This window comes from Pagrus pagrus, assembly GCF_965226575.1.
Source record: "Pagrus pagrus genome assembly, chromosome: 23".
In the NCBI taxonomy this organism is placed as follows: domain Eukaryota; kingdom Metazoa; phylum Chordata; class Actinopteri; order Spariformes; family Sparidae; genus Pagrus; species Pagrus pagrus.
Window position 1 is genome coordinate 19346161 of NC_140205.1, and position 25386 is coordinate 19371546.

The 25386-nt window shown below is 39.6% G+C and overlaps 1 protein-coding gene across 2 annotated transcripts; it reads left to right on the forward strand.

The window, feature by feature from the left end:
- LOC311252732 (chloride anion exchanger-like) lies at positions 1-24970 on the forward strand. Of its 2 annotated transcripts, none has more exons than XM_084346217.1 (21): positions 1-100; positions 9120-9296; positions 10960-11099; positions 14171-14281; positions 14386-14546; positions 16519-16683; positions 16767-16919; positions 17202-17284; positions 17382-17529; positions 17635-17748; positions 19047-19124; positions 19207-19302; positions 19452-19558; positions 20360-20429; positions 21649-21741; positions 21865-21960; positions 22241-22468; positions 22561-22615; positions 24004-24149; positions 24284-24343; positions 24492-24970. In XM_084346217.1, the coding sequence occupies exons 2-21, from the start codon at positions 9166-9168 to the stop codon at positions 24516-24518; spliced, it is 2262 nt and encodes a 753-aa protein (XP_084202343.1). In that variant the 5' UTR covers positions 1-100; positions 9120-9165; the 3' UTR covers positions 24519-24970. The 2 variants fall into 2 exon arrangements, with proteins under 2 accessions (XP_084202343.1, XP_084202342.1); XM_084346216.1 differs by lacking the exon at positions 1-100 and adding an exon at positions 8031-8495.
- The last annotated feature ends 416 nt before the right edge of the window (positions 24971-25386 follow it).

Sequence of the window (25386 nt, forward strand, 5' to 3'; positions counted from 1 at the left end):
TAGTCAGCAAAGATATAAAGTCTAGAGGAGGAGAAGTATTAGAGCAACAACTTTAAAGACACTTGAGCCTGATCATGAGCTGAGTGACCTGTCTGCATCAGTAAGTGACATTTCAACTACTCGATATTTACACTTTCTCTAAATCTTCATGTGAACCTGCATCTGTTGTATCAGAGCGTTTTGGTTGAAAATACTATGAATTTTTAGGGCACTATAGTGAGTTTGTTGAGTTCATTTCCAGAGCCAGAATCTGCTGCTGATTTTATTATCAGTCCGATGTCATTAATCTTTGATTGCTTCTGTTATATTTGTACACAGTCGGCATTATCTTCACCTGTGGTTGTCATATTTATTGCCCTTGATGGGTTTAAAGTCTGTGTCATAAAAAAACACCTTTCATGTGACAAGCCTCACACTTCTCTGCATTATATCATATCTCTCTCAACTTTTCCATCTGTCCAAACTATCCTGAATGTGTGAGTGAACCTTTCATCCACGTGTCAGAAGAGTAATAAGTGGTGTTAATACTCATAAATCAAATCTGATTAGGTTTTACTGTATCTTTTAATGTCTCTCAATATGATTTGTATCACAAATTATACCAATTGTTTAGTACTATCAGAAAAGGTACGATGGGGCTACACGTGGCACAAAACTGTCAATAGTCCCACATTTTGACACGTCACAGCAGGACAAGCAGAGGTGTAATTCAATGATGGCTGGATTCCATATCGTACGGGGACACTTCAGTAGAACAAAACCATAATTAATTTTATGATACCTGTGCTTTTCCTTCTGTGAAGAATGTCTTTTACAGCATCTACATGCACTGAAAATCACACTTTTAAACAAAGGGTTTTGTTGACAGATCACTGCAAGAAAACATTTATTGAATTTATTTATCAATTTATTTATATGGCCCGAACTGGCACTGCTGTAACATTAAGATGGATTTATACTTTAGTGTTAAGGAGTTACTCCGTATCTATGATTGTACATCATTAAGCTACACCGTTGCTGAGGTGCGCCTCCTAAAATATGTTATTACACATTGTGTAATTAGTCTTGCAGTGGTGCTATCAATGAGTTAGAGCCAGTGGGGATCTAATGGTGTCAAGTTTAAGCCAGCTTTAATCCCTTGTAAAGTTTGGGTTGGCTACACCAGCTGTAGTATATTAAAGATGTTAATATACTGTGCACCAACATTGAATGAATAACAGTGAACTGTCAATTAATTGTCTAGAGTGGATTAATGTTAACTCTGGCACATTTTAGCAGTGAGAGTTCAGATAAGGAAGAGTGAATAAACACATAACAAATCAAATGTAAACTGCATGAGAGCTACATGCTAACCACGTGTTAGCCATGCAGCTTACATTTCTACAAATAAACATTGTTTAACTATTTATGTGTTTTAAGAATACATAACACCAAATTATCTGTTGCTGGCTAATGTTAGCGCTACATACAATAAAGAGACAATCTTAAGATACATGCTCCACAAATAAACAATGGACGTACTCACTGATGCACAATCCAAGATAATCCACTGTCATTGTGCTGAGATTTGTCACAAGCCTGATCAGAAGTAAATGTTGACTGCAAATTGTAATGGCTTTAAATAATGACTATCAGATTGAGATTGGTTGCACATAAATTTCACTTTAACTATGCTATTATGTCTGCCACTGTGCACAAAAATGAAGGCTGACTAGCAATCCAGCCATGTTGGCAGCCTGGCACCACATCAATCTGCTTCCACGTCCCCATTATGAGCTAAATGAATGAATAAAGTCAGGTTTTGGCCTGTGTTGTTGCGACAGTGGCGCCAACAATAATACCACTTGGAAACGATAGGGGGGCGGAAGTTGTCTGTTTCCACTTTAATAAAAAACCTTTCCTGTGGTTCCCTGATGAAGAGCTTTTAAGCTTGACATCTTTTATTTCACTTTCATCGGTGAAATGCACTTTGGTTCTCAGTAAAGAGCCTAAAAGTTATAAAGCTGATGTTTTTATTTTGACAAGTAGACTCTTTATATGACATTTTTTAGAGAGTTACACCAGTAGTTTTGTGTTGCACTTCCATATCCCACTTCCACACTTGGAAGACACACATCAATATACTGTATGAACGGTTCAAAAACCCAGGATCCTACATTTCTCAAAATGCAACTCAAAAGTGTATTTCCTCAGACTGCCCCTGCCTGGTGAAAGCCCACATCTTTTAAACTTAATGTCCTAGTCTATAATGTGGCTTTTCTATCAAAAATGTATAATACCTAAGCCTTTTACAGACTTTGGAAGGCCGTACCCTACACAGTCCTGACTGTTACTCCAACGGTTATGACTGTTACAGTGTTGCAAAGCCAGCACATCCTTCTGTCTGTCTCGTCACATCCTGTTCACACCAGCAGGACAGTCCAGGACATTCTGTGCGCTGCAGTTGCAACTTGTGTCTGTTCTTTGGCATTTGCTGTGTCTTTTTTTTTTTTTTTTTGCTGTTTCTTTTGTAATATTCTCTCCTGCCCTAGGAGAATTATACCTGATGATCCACTGATGCACACATTTCTTTGTTATATCAGGTCTGCAAACTCAGTCATAAATCAACTAGATGTTTTCCTCTGGCATTAAACACAACAGGTACAGTAAAGGATATTTAGGGCTGACGAAGAGTAATTTAAGTGCAACAAACAGCAGGGCTACGGCCATTTTACTCACACTCCACGGATGGCCCCTTCATACTGGCTCCAAAATCAAGTCAAACCCCATAAGAGCCCATGTTAAAATACCAAACTTTACAGCAGAAACTGACATGTTTACAGCCTGGTATGACAAATGGTTTTGGTCTCTATAGCCAGTGTCGGGCAAGTTACTTTCAAAATGCAATATATTACATACTACTAGTTACCTTAATTTTAAAGTAATATATTACATTACAATATTACTGTCTGCGTAGAGTAATATACTACTTGTTAAACTACTTTTTAGTTACTTTCAACAAAAAGCCCAAATAATCTATAAAGAACAATTAAATAGCCTTGATCTTTTGAAATAAATGAATGTCCTTGGTCACAGGGATGAGCAGGCAGACAAAGGATCACAGTCTGACATATTATGAGACAGGAATAAATATTTTTAATTGTAGGCTCAGTCATATGAAACACATTAGACCTATACCTTCTATAATGAAGCCTATAATGACGTGACAAGACAAAAATCTCTATGCTTTTTTATTTTAGTCCACAAAATAAGGAATGCATGTTCATATGTGATCCAAGAATGTACATTAAAGTGCGCTCGGAGGATGAGGCTTCATCATTAGGCTCATTTCAGTCACACAGAGACTGAACAAAGAACTTACAGGCTCGGCTGTATTAAACACACAGAGCCTTTATTAATACGGTCATGTTGGTGTGGAGGGGTTCTTAGAGAAACAACAATAAACAATTCACTTCTGTTGGTAACGTGGATTGTAACGCATTACATGACATAACTGTAGTAATATATTACTGAAATATTGTTAGTTACAAGTTATATTACTCCGTTCCCGCTAAAAGAAATATATTTCTTTGCAGTTACAAAAGTAGTAGTGAGTAGTTAGGCAGAGCCAGGCACTGCCAAGATGCCGCTGGCCGGAACCACCACCACGGATTCAGATCACCTGTGCGCAGGGTGGGGAGACTGACTCCTGATTGAGGAGTGGAAGCAGCTCGGGGCATTCCCCTCCCAGCCAATCATGGTGTGATGAGGTTACAGCTCTGAAACAGGGGAGAAATAATCACAACAGTGATGAAGCGTCTTTTCCTCTGCTCCTAGTTTACTGCAATGAGGAAAAATACCGCTAATCCCCCAGGTATGTCGGTGGAGCTAGAAGCAATCAATCTCAGAGTCTTAGATCAAGATCACTCTATAGATCACAGATTGTAATATTATTACAGACCATGAATTTATGTCCTTTAAATCTGCAACAAAGTATAAGTGTATTAGCTTTTCAACCTGTCACACTCTCTCCTACAAAATAAATGTCATCCCGACATTAAACCAATTTCTTCTTTAACAGTGTTTATGAACTTGACCCTGGAGATCCTTTTTGGTAAGCTGATGCTTGCACAAAAGGCCAAGGGTGACAGTTCGCCTTGTCAACAATCCATATTCACAGTCAATGTCACAGCAGATGTCGTCCCGACATCATAACCGATAGTATGATACCATCAACAGCTGACTTTTTTTTTCTTTTACAAGCAGTTATCAAGCACACATTATTCCATTTGCTCAATCTTACAATAGTTCTCACATGTGGTTTATATACCTGAGAGCGCTCTGCTTGTTCAAAAGTCCATGAGTGTATAGAGTGTGTATGTGTGTGTGTGTGTGTGTGTGTGTGTGTGTGTGTGTGTGTGTGTGTGTGTGTATGTGAGCACTCGGCTTGTTCAAAAGTCAATGAGCGTGTAGAGTGTGTGTGTGTGTGAGCACTCGGCTTGTTCAAAAGTCAATGAGCGTGTAGAGTGTGTGTGTGTGTGTGCATGTGAGCACTCGGCTTGTTCAAAAGTCCATGAGTGTGTAGAGTGTGTGTGCATGTGAGCACTCGGCTTGTTCAAAAGTCAATGAGCGTGTAGAGTGTGTGTGTGTGCATGTGAGCACTCGGCTTGTTCAAAAGTCCATGAGTGTGTAGTGTGTGTGTGTGTGTGCATGTGAGCACTCGGCTTGTTCAAAAGTCCATGAGTGTATAGAGTGTGTATGTGTGTGTGTGTGTGTGTGTGTGTGTGTGTGTGTGTGTGTGTGTGTGTGTATGTGAGCACTCGGCTTGTTCAAAAGTCCATAAGTGTGTAGAGTGTGTGTGCATGTGCATGTGAGCACTCGGCTTGTTCAAAAGTCCATGAGTGTGTAGAGTGTGTGTGCATGTGCATGTGAGCACTCGGCTTGTTCAAAAGTCCATGAGTGTGTAGTGTGTGTGTGTGTGTGCATGTGAGCACTAGTCCTTTTAGTGCTCTTTATTCAGTACCCAGGTACAACAACAGGTTGGAAGTTAAAGGGCTGTACCGGAGTTGTCCATGCACTTGTTGCTTGCGTTGCTCCATAAGACACTGGAGTGTACCAGTACATGGTGTTTCTTGGGAGTCCAGTGCTATAACAAACTGGATAACCCAGCTGGTTGTATGCGAAGACTCTCGGAGCTCGTTTCTCTCTCACTGGCCGCTGGTATCCTTGTCCTGTTTCATTGTTATTTTCACTTTGGATAGGTGACACTGGCGGATCTCTCTCTGAAGCAGTTTCCTCTTGAATTATTATCTCTTCTTCATCTAACATGTCTCCTCTGTCCTGAGCCTCTCGCAGCTGGTGTGTGTCTTGTTGCTGATGCTCCTCATCTTCTGAGGGTCCTGTGAGATCCCTGTCAGCATCCTCTCTGCCTGTGTTTACCTGAGGCTGCATCAGAGACAGAGGCTGACCCCTGGGCATGTAATAGTACCCATCGCTTTCGTCATCACTATCTTCATCATCGTCTACTTGGTTTGATTCTTCCCTGTCTCTACTGGGTTGAACTGTGACTTGTCTCTTTAGCTTGGCAGGTTTTAGCTGGATCTCTAGGGGCAAGTGGTCACATGGTAACAGGAGATTACTTCCTCTCCCTTTACCTTGCTCTGGCAGTACTTTGTATATTGGCATATCTTTTCCCACCTGACGAATGACCTTGTGGATGCAATCTTCCCAGTGGTTGCGCAGCTTCCCTGTTCCCCCTCTGGGTGTCATATTCCTCACAAGGACCCAGTCACCCTCTTGCAGCACAGAACTCCTTACTTTACTGTCATGGTTCCTCTTGCTCCTCTCAGCACATTTCTTTGTATTCGTTCTTGTGATCTCGTATGCCTCTTGCATCTGTTGTTTCCTTTTTCTCATGTATTCTTTGTGGCTGTTATTTCCCGTTTCAGGAGTCAAACCGAACAGCAAGTCAACAGGTAGTCTTGGTGACCTTCCAAATAGCAGACAGAATGGAGAGAAGCCTGTAACTTCACATCGACTACTGTTGTATGCATAAACAAGCTTATGCAATGATTCTTTCCAATTTGTCTTCTGCCTCTCAGTGAGCGTTTTCAGCATTTGCAGCAGTGTTCTATTAAGCCGTTCAACTTGTCCGTTACCTGCTGGATGGTACGGTGTTGTTCTTGAGCCTATCACCCCACAGTTCTTTGTCAGCTGTGCAAATAGTTGATTTTCAAATCCCCCCCCCCACCCGGTCATGGTGGATCCTCAAGGGGAAACCGAACTTCAGTGCAAAATCATTAAAAATCTTGTCAGTGGTTATTTTTATGTAGGTTGGGCTGGCCTGTAAGCATTTTTCTACCTGTACCGCCGCACACTGAGCTACACAGCAGCTCTTCAGAAACCAGTTTTATACAGTCTGCCTATGTTCACATCAACCTCAGCTGTACTTTGACTCTAGTGCTAAGTAGCAAATGTTTGCTTGCTTAATTGTATTGGTGAACATAGTCCATATAACACTTGCTATTTCATTACCAAGATGTTAGAAATGTCACTGTGAGCATGTTAGCATGCTGACGTTGGCATTAGCTCAAAGCTTTGCTGTGCCTACGTAGGCTAGCCGAAAGTCTCAAGAGGAGCCAGCTTGGCCCTATACTCTTCTAGTAGTATAATCTTGTTCTGTTTGACTGGACATTTATATTGTTCATATCTGTAAGAAAGTTTCTGTCCTTTGGAAGCTGCTGGTTTGGTGGTCAGTGATTGTCAAATAACACAACTGTCTGTTTAACCAGTGTCAAAGGCATACTGGCTTCCAAACAATACTACAGAGAGGATGCTCTCATTGTGAAATTACATCATCAGCCCCTCATATTAATGTGGTTGGCTAACTCTTGACTTTTGATGTATTGCTAAGCTACTACTGTAGGCAGCAAGCCAGGTGGCTCATGTGCTGACAAGATAGAATGCATACCAAGTGGAAAGTCTCCGGCCTTGGTGTTATCAACAGCAGATCATTGTTCCAGCAGTCCTCAGTTATCAATCATTGTGAGGGCATTTATTGCCAACCATGATGTGACAGAACAAAGGCTGGCCGATACTTGATCACAGCCATACAATCAGATCACACCAGTTCATTTGAGTTATTTGTACGAGCTGGGAGTTACTGTTCCAATGAGTAAGCTGCCCCTATACTTTCAGTGGATTCACAACATGGCACTATCACTGCCAGGTTGAAAACATATAGAAAGTGTCCATTAAACCTCATGAAACTGGAGCCTGGATTTTCACAAAGAGATGTATTCCACATCATGAGTCCACAAACACACACACACACACACACACATACACACACACACACACACACACACACACACACACAAACAAACACATCAATATTGCTAACAGGGCACTAAATTTCTCCACTATCTAAGAGTAGACCTCTGTTTCTGGTCATTTTGAAAAAAACAAAATAGAATAGAAAAGCTTCTTTTAAAGTCTTTTACCATGATATTACATCAAATCTGATCTTTTCATTCTTTTAAAGAAATTGCCAAGAGGGGACTTGCATCCTTCAGCAACATCTACCTATCATAGAGAACTCACGCACACAAATTTCCCATAAACCTGGCCTGAACTGTGTTTGATCCTCTGCAAACAGTGGGAGCAGGCATTTTTTCTATTTAATTCTGAGTGGACACTTCGATAATATTCAACGAAACCAGTGAGCAACAGACCCCCCGTCACGCTACACACACACACAAACACACACACACCTCACACTCCTCCAGTTTCTGCTCTTTCTAATCAGTTTGGGTGGTGTTGGCTTAAATTTGAAAGAGAACTTCCTTCCCATAAGCTCTCTGTTCCGTCTTCTTTGTTGAGGAAAAACATTAGAGGTCAGTTGAGCTTTGAGTAGATGACTCATGAATGTTAACCTGCTTAACTTTAATACTACAGTTCAGGAATCTTATTATCAGAATAACTGGGTCTTATCACACGCTGGATAAATACATTTTGGACTGAATATTCAGCAGTTTTCTCTTCATACAATCTTGGTTGCTGCAACACACTAACTATTTTTACCCTTGAAGTGCACGGCAGAGCACTGCAGCCAACCTTAAGCAGCGTTTCCCATCCTGAAAAGCTACTTGATTTCCACTTCATAACAATGACCCGTCCTGTCCTGTCCTGTCTGTCCCGTCCACATCCTCCCTATCCTGCCCAATCGGTACAATATCTTCCCAACGTTCTTCTGGGGGCGGAAAGCCTCAGCTGAAAGTTGCGGGTTACAGATATCAGTAAGAACAATGGTCAAGGATAAGGCAGGCGTCCAGCAGTTGTGCGAAACACACAACTATTGGACATAATTGCTGTTAATAATTACAGTCGCGATAAGCGGCAGAGGTGGCATTTATTGATGGCAAAGTCGTCTGTGCTCCCAGTTGATCTCCAGGAGCCGGAGGAGGAGGAAGACAGAGTGGACAGTTTGGATTTGAGACAGATTAGGACGCTGTCAGGTATGTGGGACCAGCTGCTGTACATTACAAGAGGATATGAGAATTAAAAGAAAATGGTAACGCTTTATAATAACTATCATTAATAGATGGTAACTGTATAGTTAATCAAAGTTGCAAGTGATGTTTGTAAAAATTTTAATTGCTTGATTTATATATTGATTTATATTGCTTGGTTTATAAAGCATTTCATTGTTTGTTAATAGTTAACTAACTATAAACTAATGTTTAATTATCTATACATTTACATTTATTAATGATGGTTATATCAAGTGTTAGCGAAAATATTCCTTTCTTAAGCTTTTGTGTATGAAATCTCTAAACATTGAGGATCTTCATAAGCAGCTGGAATGTTAGAGGTGCTGATAAAATCTTGGAAAGGTCAGGGAGACATTTCAATGGTAAAATTCACAATAAGCCTCCCCGGTGTTAATCTGTGTCTAAAGCTCAAATACAGTCCAAAAAATGTCCCCCTCCAGGACAGTGCAGGTCCTGACCTGGCCCGTGTGCTCTGCCTGTATTTGAGGGTCTGGACCTTTGTTGTTTGAGGTTAATGTTCTTTGATGAGTGATGTTCAAAGGCAAGACAGGATCCTCTTCCTAACCTAATGTGATTAATGGATCTCAGAACCACATAGAGACGAAGCAGCAGTCCTCCAGGCAGCAGAGGCGAGATGATGCGACCGGGAGCTCAGCAGTATGTGGTGGCCAGGCCGCTGTACTCGGAGGAGTCCTTCGCCGAGGAGCACGAGAAGGTCTACAGGCAGCGCAAGACCATGCTGGATCACGTCAAGCAGTACTTCACGTAAGGATCATGCAATGTGTTTTGGCTTTTGTTTCTTTTTTTTTTATAACGTGATCATTGCACAGCTAATCCTTGAAGTCTGTCTTTCATTGATGTTAAGATGATACATTTAAAGGCGAGGGTGAGAAAAGTTGACCTTTTAGTTAAAATGAGTCTTTTCTGATTCTTACTTCTACAACTATACTGACTACTGGTTTAACTTCAAGCATAACATACAATATATGCAAAACACATATCCACAACTTTTAATATAGTATCATAGTCTTGGCTTTGTTTAACTTTTGTCTCAGTTTTTACACTTTAAATTTACATTTCAAGTGTTGAAAAGTAAAAACATTGCGTCTTGCTTCACTTACTGTCGTATAAAAAATAATAGTATCACTGTAAAACAAATCATACAGGAATCAAGTGAATTCAACAACTCTATAAACTTAATGTAAATATACAAGTTTTGTTTATTTCAAGATAGTTACACTCACAGTTTGTATTTTCTGACCACTTCAGAACTTATAAACACGAGATCTTCTAACTTGAAGTCTTTTGACCTGAAATGAGTTAAATTAATATACTGTAAAGAGTTCAATCAAGTCATTAAAATACGTTTCTACAGAGACATGATCAGAATATTAGCAGACATCCAGAATCCAGGTTTAAAGAAAAAAAATGTGTGATAGAAACTTTCTGTGTGTCTTTGGTTGTTTGTTCTCATAATAATGAAAACACTGTGAACCATAATGAAGGCTTCTGCTGAATTCAGTGTCTACCCCGTACACTTATGAACCTATATATTCATTACCTAGGAACCACCTAACATGTTATTGTGGTACAAATGTTAATACAATGCAGCTCCAACAGTTGCAGAACTGACTCTTCAAACAGAGGAAATGTGAACGGAAAATGGAATTTATAATTTTTCAGTGTGGTTGAACAATTGTTGATTCAACGTAACATCTTCAGGTTATTGAACAGCATTTTCTCGAGTTATGTTAACTAAATAATTGGTTTCACACAAAAAAAGGAGAAACTTAAATATTTAAGGCAGCAGCTTAACTTTGATTTTTAAGTTGTTTACAGTGATAAGATCCAGTCCTGTATATTAAACACAGCATGTCATTTCTGATCTGATCTGCTTATTTGATATAGACATGGAGGTCATTTAAGTGAACACAGTGATGGTTGCCATTTTTTTTCTCCAGTTTTAAACCCTGTTGTGCAAGAATTTCTTATTTAAAAACAAATACACAATTAACTCTGTAACAGTAGCAGAAAGTTGAAAAAGCAGTTAATTTTCACCCTGCTCTCAACTAAGGAATGCGTCACTTGAGCCTAGTCCTTCCTCTTGATTTCCTCTTCTTCACACTCACCAATATTCAGCCTTTTATTTGTGTTTCTTATAGCTTTGGTGGATTTAGTTGTCTGTACAAATGTGTAATCTATACACTTACATAGTACTTGGCTATACTTTAAGTGTGATGTACTCCCTTGTACCCTCTCTCTGACTTATTATGGACAGATGGGTACAAGAAATATCTTAAAAGCATCCTGAGTACTACTACTGCAATCACTCTCATTTTAACATCTTTTAAATATTTTATTGGCTAAACATACCTTCAGTAGAGCTGTTCCTTCCATCGCTTCATAAATTTAAATTGTGTTATTGCAGATGTGATGCCAAACGAGCCAAGAATGCAGCGCTCTCCTTTCTGCCGATCATCGGCTGGATCAGAATCTACAGGGTCAAAGAGTGGCTGCTCAGTGACATCGTGTCCGGTGTCAGCACTGGACTGGTAGCTGTCCTTCAAGGTAAATTGTCTTTCTTTTTACAGTGTACAGTAAAGTAAACATTTCATTTAATCTTTAAAACAAACATGATAGAGGCATTTACAATTTCCTCATATCTCCTCTGGCAAATATGGAAAACAAGAGGTACAAATTCACATGAGACAATAAAGATGTCTGTCTATCTAATAGAATTGCCACCACAAGTCACATTTTGACAAAACCTGCATGAATGATGCAGTTAAGTGTCAGAAAGTTCTAAAAGGTGTGTTATTTGTAACTCCACCTGCATACTAAACTCATTTTTAACTAAGTACATTTACTACAGTACTGTGTGTATGGGTACAATTTTGAGGTATATGTAATTTTCTTGAGGGTTTCTATTTTCTGCTAATTTACACTTCCACTCTATTACATTTTTGGAGGCAAATATTTTATTTTTCTCTAATAAATATGCCTGATAACTTTAGTTACTATAGATAATTTGCAGATGCATGCAGCAGTGTAGTACCTTTTTGAATATTCTATAGGCAATCGTGTGAAAAAAAAACCTGATTACATTCATCGACCCATAGTATACAGTATACACATACCTGCAAATATGTATATAATTTACCCTGATGTGTACTTTTGCTACTGAACTTCATTAATTGCCAGAAAATTACTTTTGATGCTTAAATACATTTAATATCAGAAACTTAAAGACATTTACTCAAGTGATATTTGTATGGGTGACTTTCACTTTTACCAAAATGACATTTTAGCTAGCTATCTTTACTTTTACGTAAGAATGACTTTGGGTACTTTTACAACACTGTCCCAAACAGCAGAGACACAGACTTTGATTACCAGTACCAGTAATAGCACAACTGGGTGTGTTCGCAGATGCAATACCATTTTCTCATCCTCTTTTTTATTGGTCAGGGTAGTGTAATTGTCTTTCCATATGTTATGAGGTCAGTGTTCATAACATTTTGCGGTAGCAGCTCCAAGGCTCTAGAACAGCCTTCTGCTTTCTATCAAATGTTTCCCCTCCATTGACTCTTTTAAGACAGAACTCACGGTGTACATGTGTTCAATGGCCTTTGGTTGCTCTTAGTGGTTTTATTATTTTATAGTCTTTCATTTTTTAAATTGGTCTTTTTGTTTTACATTTGTGATAATATTTTGATATTGCTTTGTATTTCCTCATTGCTTTTTATTATTGTTATTTAGCCTTGTTGTAAGTATGGTTTGCTACTGACTAATTTGTACAGCTCCTTGGTCAGCTATGGTAGTTTTTTAGGTACATGCTAAATGAATAAACTGGATTTGATTTGATTAAATCACTGTTTTGAAAAAAAAGTCCCCGAAATACATTCTGGAGTAAAAGCAAAGATATTATGCTAAAATGTTACTTTTGTCAAAGTGAAAGCCACCCATACAAATAGTACTTAAGTAAAAGTATCTGATATTACATGTTCTTATGTATCAAAAGTAATTTATTTGAGAAATGTACTTGAATATATCCAAAGTACAAGTAAAGATCCAATATTCAGCATTTTTGCTTTAAATCTGATTGCAGATACAATAAATTAATTAAAAAATGCACTACTTTGTCTCTGATGCAGCATGCAATCTGCAAAGTAACCAGTTACTAAAGTTATCAAATAAATGTAGTGGAGTGAAAAGTACAATATTTGCCTCCCAAATGTAGCAGAGGGGAAGTATAAAGTAACAGAACTTGGAAATACTCAGGTAAAGTAGAAGTATATATACAATACTTCATCACAGTGATCAGAAAATACAGATTTCAACAAAACCTTACAGAGAAATGATGCATTTTCACACTCTTATACTGTGTAAAAACACACTAACAGGCCAGAGTGAGAATTAAAGATGAAACTTCAGTAGCCTCATTCCCACCTCATGACCTAACTGAAGGGAGAAGATAAATGTGTCTTCAATCACAGTGTTGGTATCGGTGGGGGGAAAAAATCTGGTGTTGAACATTCCTCAAGGGGAGATGAATCTTGTTACTGATTTGCCTGAAGGCAAGCTAGACAAGCAGTGTTTTTACTTCTGAACAAAGATTAGCTTCTGTAGATCTCACCTGTGCCTCTGAACACGGGCTTTCTTTCATTAAATCTTCAAATCAAATCAATTTTATTGATATAGCCTAGAATCACAATCACATTGCCTCAGTGGGCTGTACAGTGAAAAACATCCTCTTGATTCAAGAGAGGAAAAACTTGCCATATTGAGAAAAAAAACCTTTTAATGGGAAAAAGAAGGAAGAAACCTCAGGAAGAGTCACAGAGGAGGGATCCCTCTCCCAGGACTGACACACAAAATCATAGTTTACAAATGTCATTAACAGGATGTCAGATACAAGTAAATGATATAAGATATATGTGAAGAGTGTGGATCTAGGAGCACGGCTGAGCAGCTCGGTGCCCGAGCCACATGGCCTCCACTCTACTGGTAACCTGGAAGAGGGCAGGCCACACGAGATACTTAGCAAAGAAAATGAAACAAGAGTGTAAAGATACATTTTACAGCATGATTACTGATAACATAAGATAACCGAGTCAGCCCCACCTCTGCTATCTCAGTTGTTAAGAATGATAATATGTCATTCTTCAGGTCACAGTAATTATACACACAAACCCACGCTTTGATTTAACTAAAACAATGAGTTTAATATTTGACTTTAGTATTTTAATTACATGTATATTTTCCAATTGATGTTATTAGATTTTTGTTTTTTTTAAGTGCAGAGTTGTCATTTCTATTTGATCATTTTGGTCCTATATAATGTAGTAGTTGTCAGTCAAGGTTAGTTTTAGAATTTATGGAGGTATTGCTAAAAAATGCCGTATTCTTGATAAACAAAATAATCACTCATTCTTCATATATACTGTATATATACATCTTTTCACATCCTCCAACCCACATTAAAATGATCATTAAACATTAGATTTTTACTAAGCTTTAAAGATATTTTAAAGAGAGGATCCTCTGTATAAAATGTAGTCTGTTTTATTCGTGAAGTGAAGGAAACATGAGCATCATACTGTAAATCTGTAAAACATGTGCATGCTCTTGTGTTTCAGGTCTGGCCTACTGTCTGCTGGCCTCTCTGCCACCCTGGTACGGACTCTTCTCCGCCTTCTTCCCTGTCGTCATTTACTTTTTCCTGGGCACCTCTCGACACATCTCAGTGGGTAAGGTATACAGTGTGTTGTGAATTTGTGTGTTTGTATCCGTGTCATTAAAGGCCACAGCTCAACTAAACTGCTGTCCCCTCTCTCTCTGCCTCTCTCTGAAGGTCCGTTCCCAGTCTTGTGTCTGATGATCGGCTCAGTGGTCACCAGGCTGGTCCCGGACGATGGTCCAGCAGCCAACATCACGGGGTTTGAAGGCCTCAGTAAAGATGATCAGAGAGTGTTGGTGGCTTCTTCTGTGACCTTCCTCGCTGGTATCATGCAGGTGAGACACACTCACCACAACCACTCAGACTGCCCCAGGCTTCAACAGCTAAATAACACTGTTGCGGCAAATAACTTTCATCCTCTCAGCATAAAAATAAAAAGTCTTCTCATTTGTGTTGTGGTGGTAGGGAAACACAGGGGTAAGGAAATGCTCCTGTGACAGGAAAACCCAGCTTCAAAGCCCTGTTTCAGCCGGCATCTGGTCTGTTTCAATGTCCTTGAGGAAGAAGTGAACAATTTGTGCAGATTTTGCAGACAGCCATCTTCAGTCATCTTTTCATAACCACATGAGAGCAGAAGACGTAAAGTGCTAATGAAGTTTAACTTCTCAAAGACCCTTCATAAATGGTCTGATCTGAGTTTCCAGGAGTGATAAAGAGCTCTTCAAAGGCAAAATGTTTGTATGTGTGGCACCATGTGGCGTAGCTGTTTAGCCCAATACTGATTTATAATCTCAATTCAAAAATACCAATCCTTTACTGAAATTAAGCAGCTCTCACTTAATGTGCCTGCTTAAATGAAGAGTTTAAAGCTGCTAACAGTAGTCACGGTTATAAAGTGTTAGGTCATCAACCCGTGTCTCTCCTCTTCCTGCTCATGCAGTAAAAGGGAAAATACATTTTCTGGTATCCCTGCCCACTTTATCTAATGAGGGCAGAGAACACAATAACAAGGCAGTGCTGTCTGCTTCTTCATATGTTATTCATGGATTTTGATGTGTGCTTTACAGACACGCAGTGTTTTTACTGCTAGAGTTATTGCAAAAAATCTGGTAAATATGTGTATCAGAAGCAGACGTGCCTTTTCGTAAACTCTTAACTGATTACTGATAACATATTATAACCTTTAAGTCAGCTCCTCCTCTAATATCTGAGTTGTTTAGCATGATAGTGTGCTATCTTTAGGAGGTCACAGTTATTATACACACAAACCAAAGCTCTAAAAATGTGTTGCAAGAACAATTTGCATGATCCTGCTACATCAAAGGACTCATTAAGTTTAACTTCTAAAAGACCGCTCATAACCTCAATTAAAAAATAACAATCCTTTACTGAAATTAAGCAGCTGTCTTACTTAATGTGTCCTGCTTAAATGAAGAGTTTAAAGCTGCTGTAAGTGATATCTTTTAATCAAAATAAGTGTTCAGTATATTCCTGCTCATGTAGTAAAGGAGAAAATACATTTCCTGGTATCTCTGCACACTTTATCTAATCAGGACAGGAACTCCATAAAGAGGTGGTCCTGTCCATTTTTCTAGTGGTGACGAGAGAGGAGGGAAGGGGTTTCTGACTGCAGAACGGACAGAAAAAACGATGACAACGCTTACAGCAGCTTTAACATTTTCGATATTACACTTACAAAATGTACAGTAGTTTTCTTTTCTCTTCATTTGTGGTGCATTTTGGTCCTTTGTCACACTAAGTGACACAGAGACCACCTACACTGCCCAGAGATGCTTCAAATTCAGTTGGGACACACTTAGAGAGCAAATCACCCAAAATAGATGCATAAAAAAATGAACATATCTAAGCACCATATTTATCATCAAAAAACTTAAACTTAAGGAGGATGTTGGGATTTGTGTATCAGCAGAGAAAAAGTAAGAACTGTCAGAAAGACTGATGGCTACACTGTACACCCCATTGAATATGAATGGATGTTAGAAGGCAGGTGATCACCACACAGCTGGTGAATGAGCCAGTGATTGTAAAGCAGGAAAAATGACACGGCTGTCTACCAATCAACTAGTAAGTAAAGTAAATTTGTATAACGTACAACCATGACAGTTGGAAGGCATCACTTTGCGGTACACTCCTACCTGTAGCTTCAGCACATCTGGATCTGAATCTCCTCCACATCCACGTGTTATTACTGTACCCTGACCTCTGACCTCTCTGTGCGTGGAGGGAGGATACGGTGGGTTTCATACACAATCACATCCTCATCATGATCTCTCTTTTCTCCTCCAGCTGGCAATGGGTGTCCTGCAGGTTGGCTTTGTCGTCATGTACCTGTCTGACACTCTGGTGTCCGGCTTCACCACCGCAGCTGCCGTCCACATCCTGGTGTCCCAGCTCAAGTTTGTGTTGGGACTGGTAGTCCCGGGCATCAGTGGACCACTCGCTATCATATATGTAAGTACACAACAGTTTAAAGCTTTCAGTCAGCGAGTGTGGGTCTCTTCATCCATTAGACCTGACGTTTTTGTCTCTTTCAGACCCTGGAGATCATCTTCAAGAAAATAACCTCCAGCAATGTGTGTGACATTGTGATCTCCCTGGTGATCATGGTGGTGGTGTTCATTGTGAAGGAGCTGAATGACAGATTCAAATCCAAGCTGCCAGTACCAATACCCATAGAGGTTATCATGGTGAGGAACATTGTGTAACGCATTCCTTATCAATGTTTCCAAAGCTTGTCCCAAATATAAACAGTCATGATGATAATACATGTTTTGGTTGTGACTTTTTATGACTGCACTGAACCGGAGTGCCGTCCATATCAATCAATTTATGGGTTCATTAAAAGATAGCATTCATGTCAATCCAAAGAAACAGCTCGCAATCTACAAAGCAGGAGTTAATAACTATATGTCATTGTGAAATTGATTCTGTGAATCACACTTCTGTCCTTTGTGTCATCTCTTCTCCAGACCGTCATTGCATGCGGCGTTTCATACGCATTTGACTTCAGGACGAGATTTGGCATTGATGTCGTCGGCCATATCCCAAAAGGGTAAGACATATAGTGGAAAGTAAGGAAGTTAGTATATGTGCATAGTTTACATCAATGAACAGTGAATCAATCATAACACACCAATATCCGTTCTCAGGTACGAGCCCCCGATGGCTCCAAATCTGCACATCTTCCAGGAGACAGCAGTGGAGGCGTTTCCCATGGCCATAGTGGGCTTCGCCGTTGCCTTCTCCGTGGCAAAAGTCTACTCTGTAAAACACGATTACACCATCGATGGAAACCAGGTATGGAACGGTGCACTAAGATTTACATGAAGTTAAAGCTGCTGTACAGGTTTAATCAGGATTTATGGTAAATACTAAGACGTGTTCTCTCTGACCCGGCTGTAGGAGCTGATTGCTTTTGGAGTCAGCAACATCTTTGGAGCTTCCTTCAAGTCCTTCGCTGCGAGCACAGCTCTCTCCAGGAGTGCAGTGCAGGAGAGCACAGGGGGAAAGACTCAGGTTAACTAATATCATATGTTTTTTAATATGTATTCCTCAAAGTGTTAATCCTTAACTTAATTCTCACCCAAGTTTTAGTAAAATCTGAGACAAAATGTGGTGAGATTAAGCCAGGTAGAAGACTGCAAGGGTAGCGTAAGAGCGAGACATAAAACAGTGCCATGTTTTATTGAATTACCAGTGGTAAAATATAACTAAGTACGTTTACTCAAGTATATAGTTTATAAAATACAGCGCATTTTTATAGATTCAAATATCTAACACTATATCAAGTCGTAAGTAGTTGAATTTTCTTACAGTTTAACTCTTGAAGGGGCCATTTTGCTGCATAAGTACTTCAACTGTGACACTTTGAGCACATTTTGCAAATACAAATTTAATTTTTTCAGACATAATTCCTAAGCTTTCTGTATTAAAATGTATTAAAACGACTCGTCCTTTGTTACAAAGTTTGCTGAGTTGTGTACTTACATTATCACAAATGTTTCCAACAAAGTTCATTAGAGGCAACAGAGCGTTTCATTTGCTCACCTACCACTATAACTTCTGGAAGAGAGGCAGAAAGTGAGCAAGAAAGTTAGTAAGTTACTTACGTCTTTTGTTTTGATTGACAGACCCCTTGCAGCAGACATTAAACACTGTGCATTTCAGTGAGTTTAACTGCAGAATTTTTGCATTCATTTTATTTAATTATTGTCTGAATTTTCCAAGAAGTCTAATTTGAAGTGATTAATGATCACATACAGGTCTAATGTTCATAGAATGACAGAAATCCCTGAAACCACTGGTAGCGCTTCGTGGAAGAAACAAACCTTGTGTTTTCCAACTTTTAAAAAATATTTTAAGGCCGAAAAAATTCTTCTTGAGATCAGAGTACAGACAAATAATTGAAGTCACAGTGTGGGACCAATAAAAACTCTAATCAACATTGACCTCTAGTGTTTGGGGAAGGGAGATGATATTCCTCCACCAAGTTACACAGTGGGATATCAGATGAACTATAACTTGGGTTAAAGAGACTGAAAATACTCAAGCTAACAGGGCTATCAATCTGAAAGCTTTTCCTGCCTGAGTTTTCAACATTTCAGTTTTGTTACATGATTCTTTACGTCGATATAGTGAAATAAAACAGACTTTTATTTTGAAGCATTATAAAGTGGGGTCAACACGTTGCAGCAAAGGGAGCAAACTGTGTCTTGTACAGTTATATATACCTATATATACACCTTACTTCAGTTAAGACATGTGGCACCATGCCTCATGTCTGTAATTAAACATACCTGTTCTGTCCTTCTCAGGTAGCTGGGTTACTGTCAGCTATCATAGTGATGATCGTCACATTGGCCATTGGATTCCTACTAGATCCACTCCCAAAGGTAAACCTCAATCTCCACCAACGTACAAGTCTTTGGAATCTGGACCGGCTGAAATCTGACCTCTGACCCATTATTTCAACAGTCTGTGCTGGGAGCCGTGGTCATCGTCAACCTGAAGGGCATGCTAATGCAGTTTAAAGACGTCCCATACCTGTGGAGGAGGGACAAACCCGACTGTGTAAGTTCTCACACACTAAGAGTACTTATAAAGAAAGTTTAATAAGCCAGAAATCTCTTTATTTGAAGACATTTTAATGGTCTTTTTTTATTATTCTACTAAAAGATGACATAAAAATAACTCTTCTGTTTCGTACGACCTTTGTCCAGGTGGTGTGGTTGGGTACCTGCATTGCATCCATCTTGCTGGGGCTGGATCTTGGATTGGCTGCAGGCCTCGGTGTGGAGCTGATCAGTGTTGTCCTCAGGGCTCAGTTGTAAGTACCTGGCCACCAACTCTTTACTTTTTCTGCACACAATACTCAGTCACTATTTTCCTTTTGTCTTAGCTTGTAAATTTCTTTCAAGTCTTGGAAGCATGCAGTTTTTCTTTTGGTAAATGGAAAGTCTGAACTGTTTCAAGAACTGCTGAACTCCTTAGTGCTCCAATATATAGCCATGCTAGCAGTGAGGCTTTTTGGATAGCTGACTTTTCTTTTTTTGGTATAGTTTGGTATAAACATCATTGGTACAGTAGTTTGGTTTATGACCAAATACTATGCCAACTAGTGATTTTCCCATGTGTCTGAGCTGTAACTTGTGGTTAGTGCTAATCAGCAAATGTTAGCATGCTAACATCCTAATGTAAATTGGTGAACGTAGTAGATATTACCTGCTAAGCATCCGCCTATCAGTTGTGTTGACATTGCGCATGTTAGCATGCTGACATTAGCATTTCGCTCAAAGCACCTCTGGGCCTGATGCTGCCAGGCGATGGTAAAATGGATGCAAAAAGACTCCCTGTTCATTAACATTAACTTTGTATTTCAATGCCATGTGGAGAAAAAACATTATACAACAATATTACAGTTGATTATCTTGACATCCACTGAAAAATTACAACTTCCATGGCCTGATTTCTGAAAACATCAGCAAACACGTTACAACTCGTGAACTTAGAGTAGAACGTAGAGTCTATTAGGTGGGCATTCATATGGACTCCTCATGAATGTGGTAACCACAACCCCATTTGAAGGCAGCGTTGTTTCAGAAATGTTTATTTCTACTTATGTTTCCAGCCCTCGCTGCAGTGTGCTGGCCAATATCAAAGGAACTGAGATCTACAAAGACAGAAAGGACTATATTGATGTAAGTTGACGTGTGCTCTATCAAATGTCTACTGCAGCTTATATTGATGATATCTGAAGATACCACTCCAATACTTGTTTATGCCAGTTACCTTAGCATAAAGACAGGCAACCAAAGGTTAAAAAATCCACTTACCAGCACTTAACTTTCTTATTAATTACAGCTTAATTAACACTTTATTGTTTGTTAATTCTGAAACTTAAGCACATAACCCCATATAACTTATTGTCATTTCAACACACTCTCATCGCAGGTTGTCAGATACCTACACCACTTTGTCCCTTCTGTGTCTCATACAGACACAAAAGGTGCCTTCAGTGTCTGTGTGGGAGGCCCAAAGCTTTCCCCTCAGTTTCAAGGCCTAACGCAAGATACACTTGAAATGGCAGGTTTAGGCACAGAGACTACGTGGTTAAACCCAGGTCTTTTGAGAGAAGAATCTGCATGACCTAACACTCAAGTCCGACTTCTACCTATCTTGGGTACTTTGTAGCTCCGTAAACTACATCAGATGCTCTGTTCATCTCATATTGCTGCTGTTGGGACCACACTGGAGTTAGTTTAAAGACTGGTGCTTTACATACAAGGTTCCTTCTGCATCTGTATGAGACACGTAAGGACGTGACACACGTGACACAACATGTGTTGCTACTCACGCCTTGAGAATGAGACCAGGCTGGTGATTTTTACACTCTCATTAGAACAGACAAAAAAACCGAGATGTAAAAATATGTTAATCAGCAAGCTTTAAAGGTGCTGTTAGGGTTAGGGTCAGATCAGATCAGTTTCCCCTGTTTCCAGTCTTTGTGGTAAGCTAAGCTAACCAGCTACATATTTAATGGAAAGATATTAGAGTGGTATCAATCTTGTCATAAAACTCTCCTTCAAAGAATTTAATGTATGGTATTGTTTTGAGAAGGGGTTCCAAAACTAGTATAAATAGAGCATCAGGCTCCTTGAGTAATTCCCATCTGCTCTTAAGTGTCAGGAGTTGTTTTATTTTACTATTATTTCATTAATTTGGCGTGAGCTGAAGGATGGGTTTCTGTGCTGAAAGTTTAATTTCACCTGTCTTTATAGTTCTTATGGGAACCAGAGAGGTGATAAGAATGCTTCCTGCTTCCTCTGTTTTATGTTTGCATCTTGTTTTCAAAAGTCTGGTTATAGTTTACCATGATTTGGGGTCTAACCTGGGTATACTTGTCGTGACTCTCTCCAGATACATGAGCCAGAGGGAGTGAAGATGTTCAGGATACCATCTCCAATCTTCTTTGCCAACATTGAGTTCTTCAGGAGCAAGCTGGTGGAAGCTGTAAGTACATGTGTCATTCAATGGAAAATACCATTAAGGGTATAATCAAATCATCTAAATGGAAAATATTGCTTTACAAATCTTTAATTTTGACCTCATTCCGTTTCTGAAATGTCTTCTCAGGTTGGATTTAACCCGTTGAGAGTGTTGAGGAAGAGGAATAAAGCACTGAGGATCATCCGGAAACTGCTAAAGAAGGGAGACCTGCAGTGGACATCAGTAAGTAGTAACTTTGACCTCACTCAGCTGCTACAACAACAACAACATCACGCTCTCATTTTTATGGCAACTTTCACACTGCCATAAACGTCTGAGTCACTGTTGTCTCTTCTTGTTTTGGTTTGATAATTCTATTCAGGTCAGTACTAAAGCATTAACACTAATATCATTTTAATACCATACTTGAAAGTGACTCAATTATGAAAACTGATACACTGAAGCTGATTCTTTAGTTAAAAACTCACAGGAAATATGTTAACAGTATTTTTTACGTTTACAGAAAGGCTTCGTGAACACATCATTTCAACCCATCAAGGAGTCAGAGGATGAGAGCAACATGGAGGAGCTGGACCAGCCGACTGACTTCAAAGACCTTCCCGTCCGGATCGACTGGAACGGCGAGCTTCCTGCCAACATCGTTGTCCCCAGAGTGGACCTCCACAGCCTGGTCCTGGACTTTGCTGCTGTCTCCTTCCTGGACATCTCCGCTCTGAAGGGGCTCAAAATGGTGAGTGTTTCCCTCACAGCAGCAACAGAGGCTGTTATCTTTACTAATGCTGTTTTTTTTTTTCTTTAATCATCTTAATTTTTTTTATGCAGGCGCTGAGAGAGCTGATCCGGGTTGAAGTTGAAGTCTACATTGTGGCTTGTGATCGTAAGTATGAATCTGCAGTTTTTAAAGACATAATATGAAGCATTTCTGCATTAAAATGTCTATTTGACATTTAAATCTAAATTTAATTTGAGGGGTGTACTTACAATGTGTCAAATCTGTGATGTTGTTCAAGGTAACAGTGCGGTTCATTTGGTCGTCTGTCACTATAAGTTCTGGAGAGAGTTAGGGCGCACTCACACTTGGCCCAGTTGCTCTGTACAGTGCCAAAGCATGATGGTCTCTCCTCCTCAGGCTCCTGCTGGCCTGCACTCACATTGCTCAGGCAACCGGGCCTGAGCACGGTTACGTCTTGTACATACGTCATCATGTCGTAGGGCGGTCACAGCACAATGGAGAACACAGAGAACATGACTTTACTGATTTATTTTGTGTTATTTTGGTCATAGATGGTCCTCTCACATTCCTGGATTTCTTGATTATGCAAGGCAGCAAAATACACATGATTATAGTTGATGAAGGTTCTCAGTCATCCAAGTCATGGTAAATGTAGGTGCTGTGTCATAGGCAACTGGACTTGTTTCAGTTTCCTTGTCAGGCCGGTTGGATCAACGACCCACAAGTGGCCCTAACGACTCTGAAACTCAGAGCCCACACGTGTCCTTAATGACTCTGTAAGGACACTCCCACACAGAGTTTAAAAGCCTGCAGCTCCCCTCCAGGTGAAACGTCTTCAAGAAACTGAAACACGTCCAGTTGCCTAGGATACAGCACCTAGATTTACACGATTATACTTCATGTCCACTTTGCACAACCATGCTTGTGCTCGTGCATGAGCAACTGTACCATGCCAGAGCACACCTCTTCTAATCATGTCAGGGCCAAGGAAGTGTACCGTATGTCGCACCGTGTGGAGCGCTCACACTAGTCAAACAAACTGGACTTTGGGGGTCAAATGTGCTTGGGCACGGTACAGATTGCCTAGTGTGAGTGCTCCCTCAGAGAGTGAGGAAGGATGTCAGTGAATGTGACTAAACATAACATGAATGAAACTAGATTTGATTAGCAATGTTGGATGTTTAACAATGAAGATAACAACTCCCATGATCCCACGCTATTGATGTCTTTTGTCTTGAAATTACACACTGTGTGTTCATGTCCTGAGACACTGACCTTATCACATTCTGTATTGTAATTCAATTGAAGACGCTAAACACATCACTAATGGTGTTGCACTTCTGAGAACTGAAAAGGCTCCACACACGTTCGCATATGACGATAACAGGCGGAAGGAAAAGTAGTTCCTAACAAACTATATCAGTATTTCTGTATCAAAGTACTCACCACTACTTAGTTCAGATTGTTTGTCTCCAACCCTTCATATACCTCTGCATAAAGTAATGTGACCAACTTCTTCTCCTCACCTGTAGCTTATATCCTGGAGAAGCTGCATGACTGCTGCTTCTTTGATGATGAAGTTCAGCCATCAATGTTCTTCCTGACGCTGCATGACGCCATGCTGCACATCCTTGAGAAACATCCAGAGTCTACGGAGAAGAAATTTGACAACGACAAGGTAAAGAAGGCCAGGGTTACAACTTTTACCTGGTGAAACATGACACAATATTTGAAGGCGTCCATCTGAATACATTCGATATGTTAGTGCTGTGAATATGTACAGAATACTTAACTGTTCATGTCGTTCTGCAGATTATAACAACAGTCACAGTGCACCACCCTGGAGGCAATTTGAGGAGCAGGGACAGAAATGTATGTAACTATTTTTTATTTGTGAGCTACATCTCCTTTCTATTATCTATGTACGTTACGTTTTGTATTTTGTGAGATCACATTTTTAATGGCGCCACATGCTGCTGAGATGAAACTGACTGAAACACACCTCCTTCTGCTCCCACAGGCTCAAGATCCAGAAACCAAGTTCTAACTTGATGTTGATTTCTGGGAGAAAACACCAAAAAGACCAAAGACAAAAAAAGAGTTCATGTTTTACAGATCACACTGTACAATACACTAATGGAAGGAATAATGAGACTTTATACATCTGACAATCAAAGTTTACATATACAGTATTTGCTGTAATGTAAGAAAGCAAATTTCATGCTATTGTTGTTTTTTATACTGTATATAGTGAATTTGTAGAAATGTAGATGCAATATATTTTACAGGTTGTATAGTTGTTATTATTATTATTATTATTATGAGAATGAATGGTTTGGCACACTGTTCTCAAAGTAATGTTCTCTGTTTGAGACCAAAGCAATGTGAAAAAGACTGAATGTGCTGTGGCTGAAATGTTGAAATAAATATTTTATCACTCTAAATATTGAATAATGAAGTGCTTCATCAAAATATTCAGAAAACACATTTCCTTAAACTTTGTTGGGTTGGTACACTCATATTTATTAAAGGAAGCTTTTTTTTAAAACTGTGTGAAACAACTGGGTGTGTCCCCTTTCATGTGATTTCACACTGACAATGATTGAATGAGTCCACATTTCTCTTCGTTGATAAAATATGCTGCTGGAGAAAGGAGAAAATATGTGTTGCTCCCTCGATAATCTTTAAAGGAGGTATATATAAGAATTGGCCACCTGAGGAAGAAACTTCATGGACCGTGTATACAAACATAGCCTCTGAGGCCGACAGAGGCCAGTTTGAAGACAGGGAAGACAGTACAAAGGTGGTTTTCTTGCTGGGTTTGGTTCCTGCCTGCCCTGTGGCTGACCCCACCATAATCCCTGCTCAGGTTTCCAGAGGTGGGCGCTGACTGATGCCCACCCACCCTTTCAGTC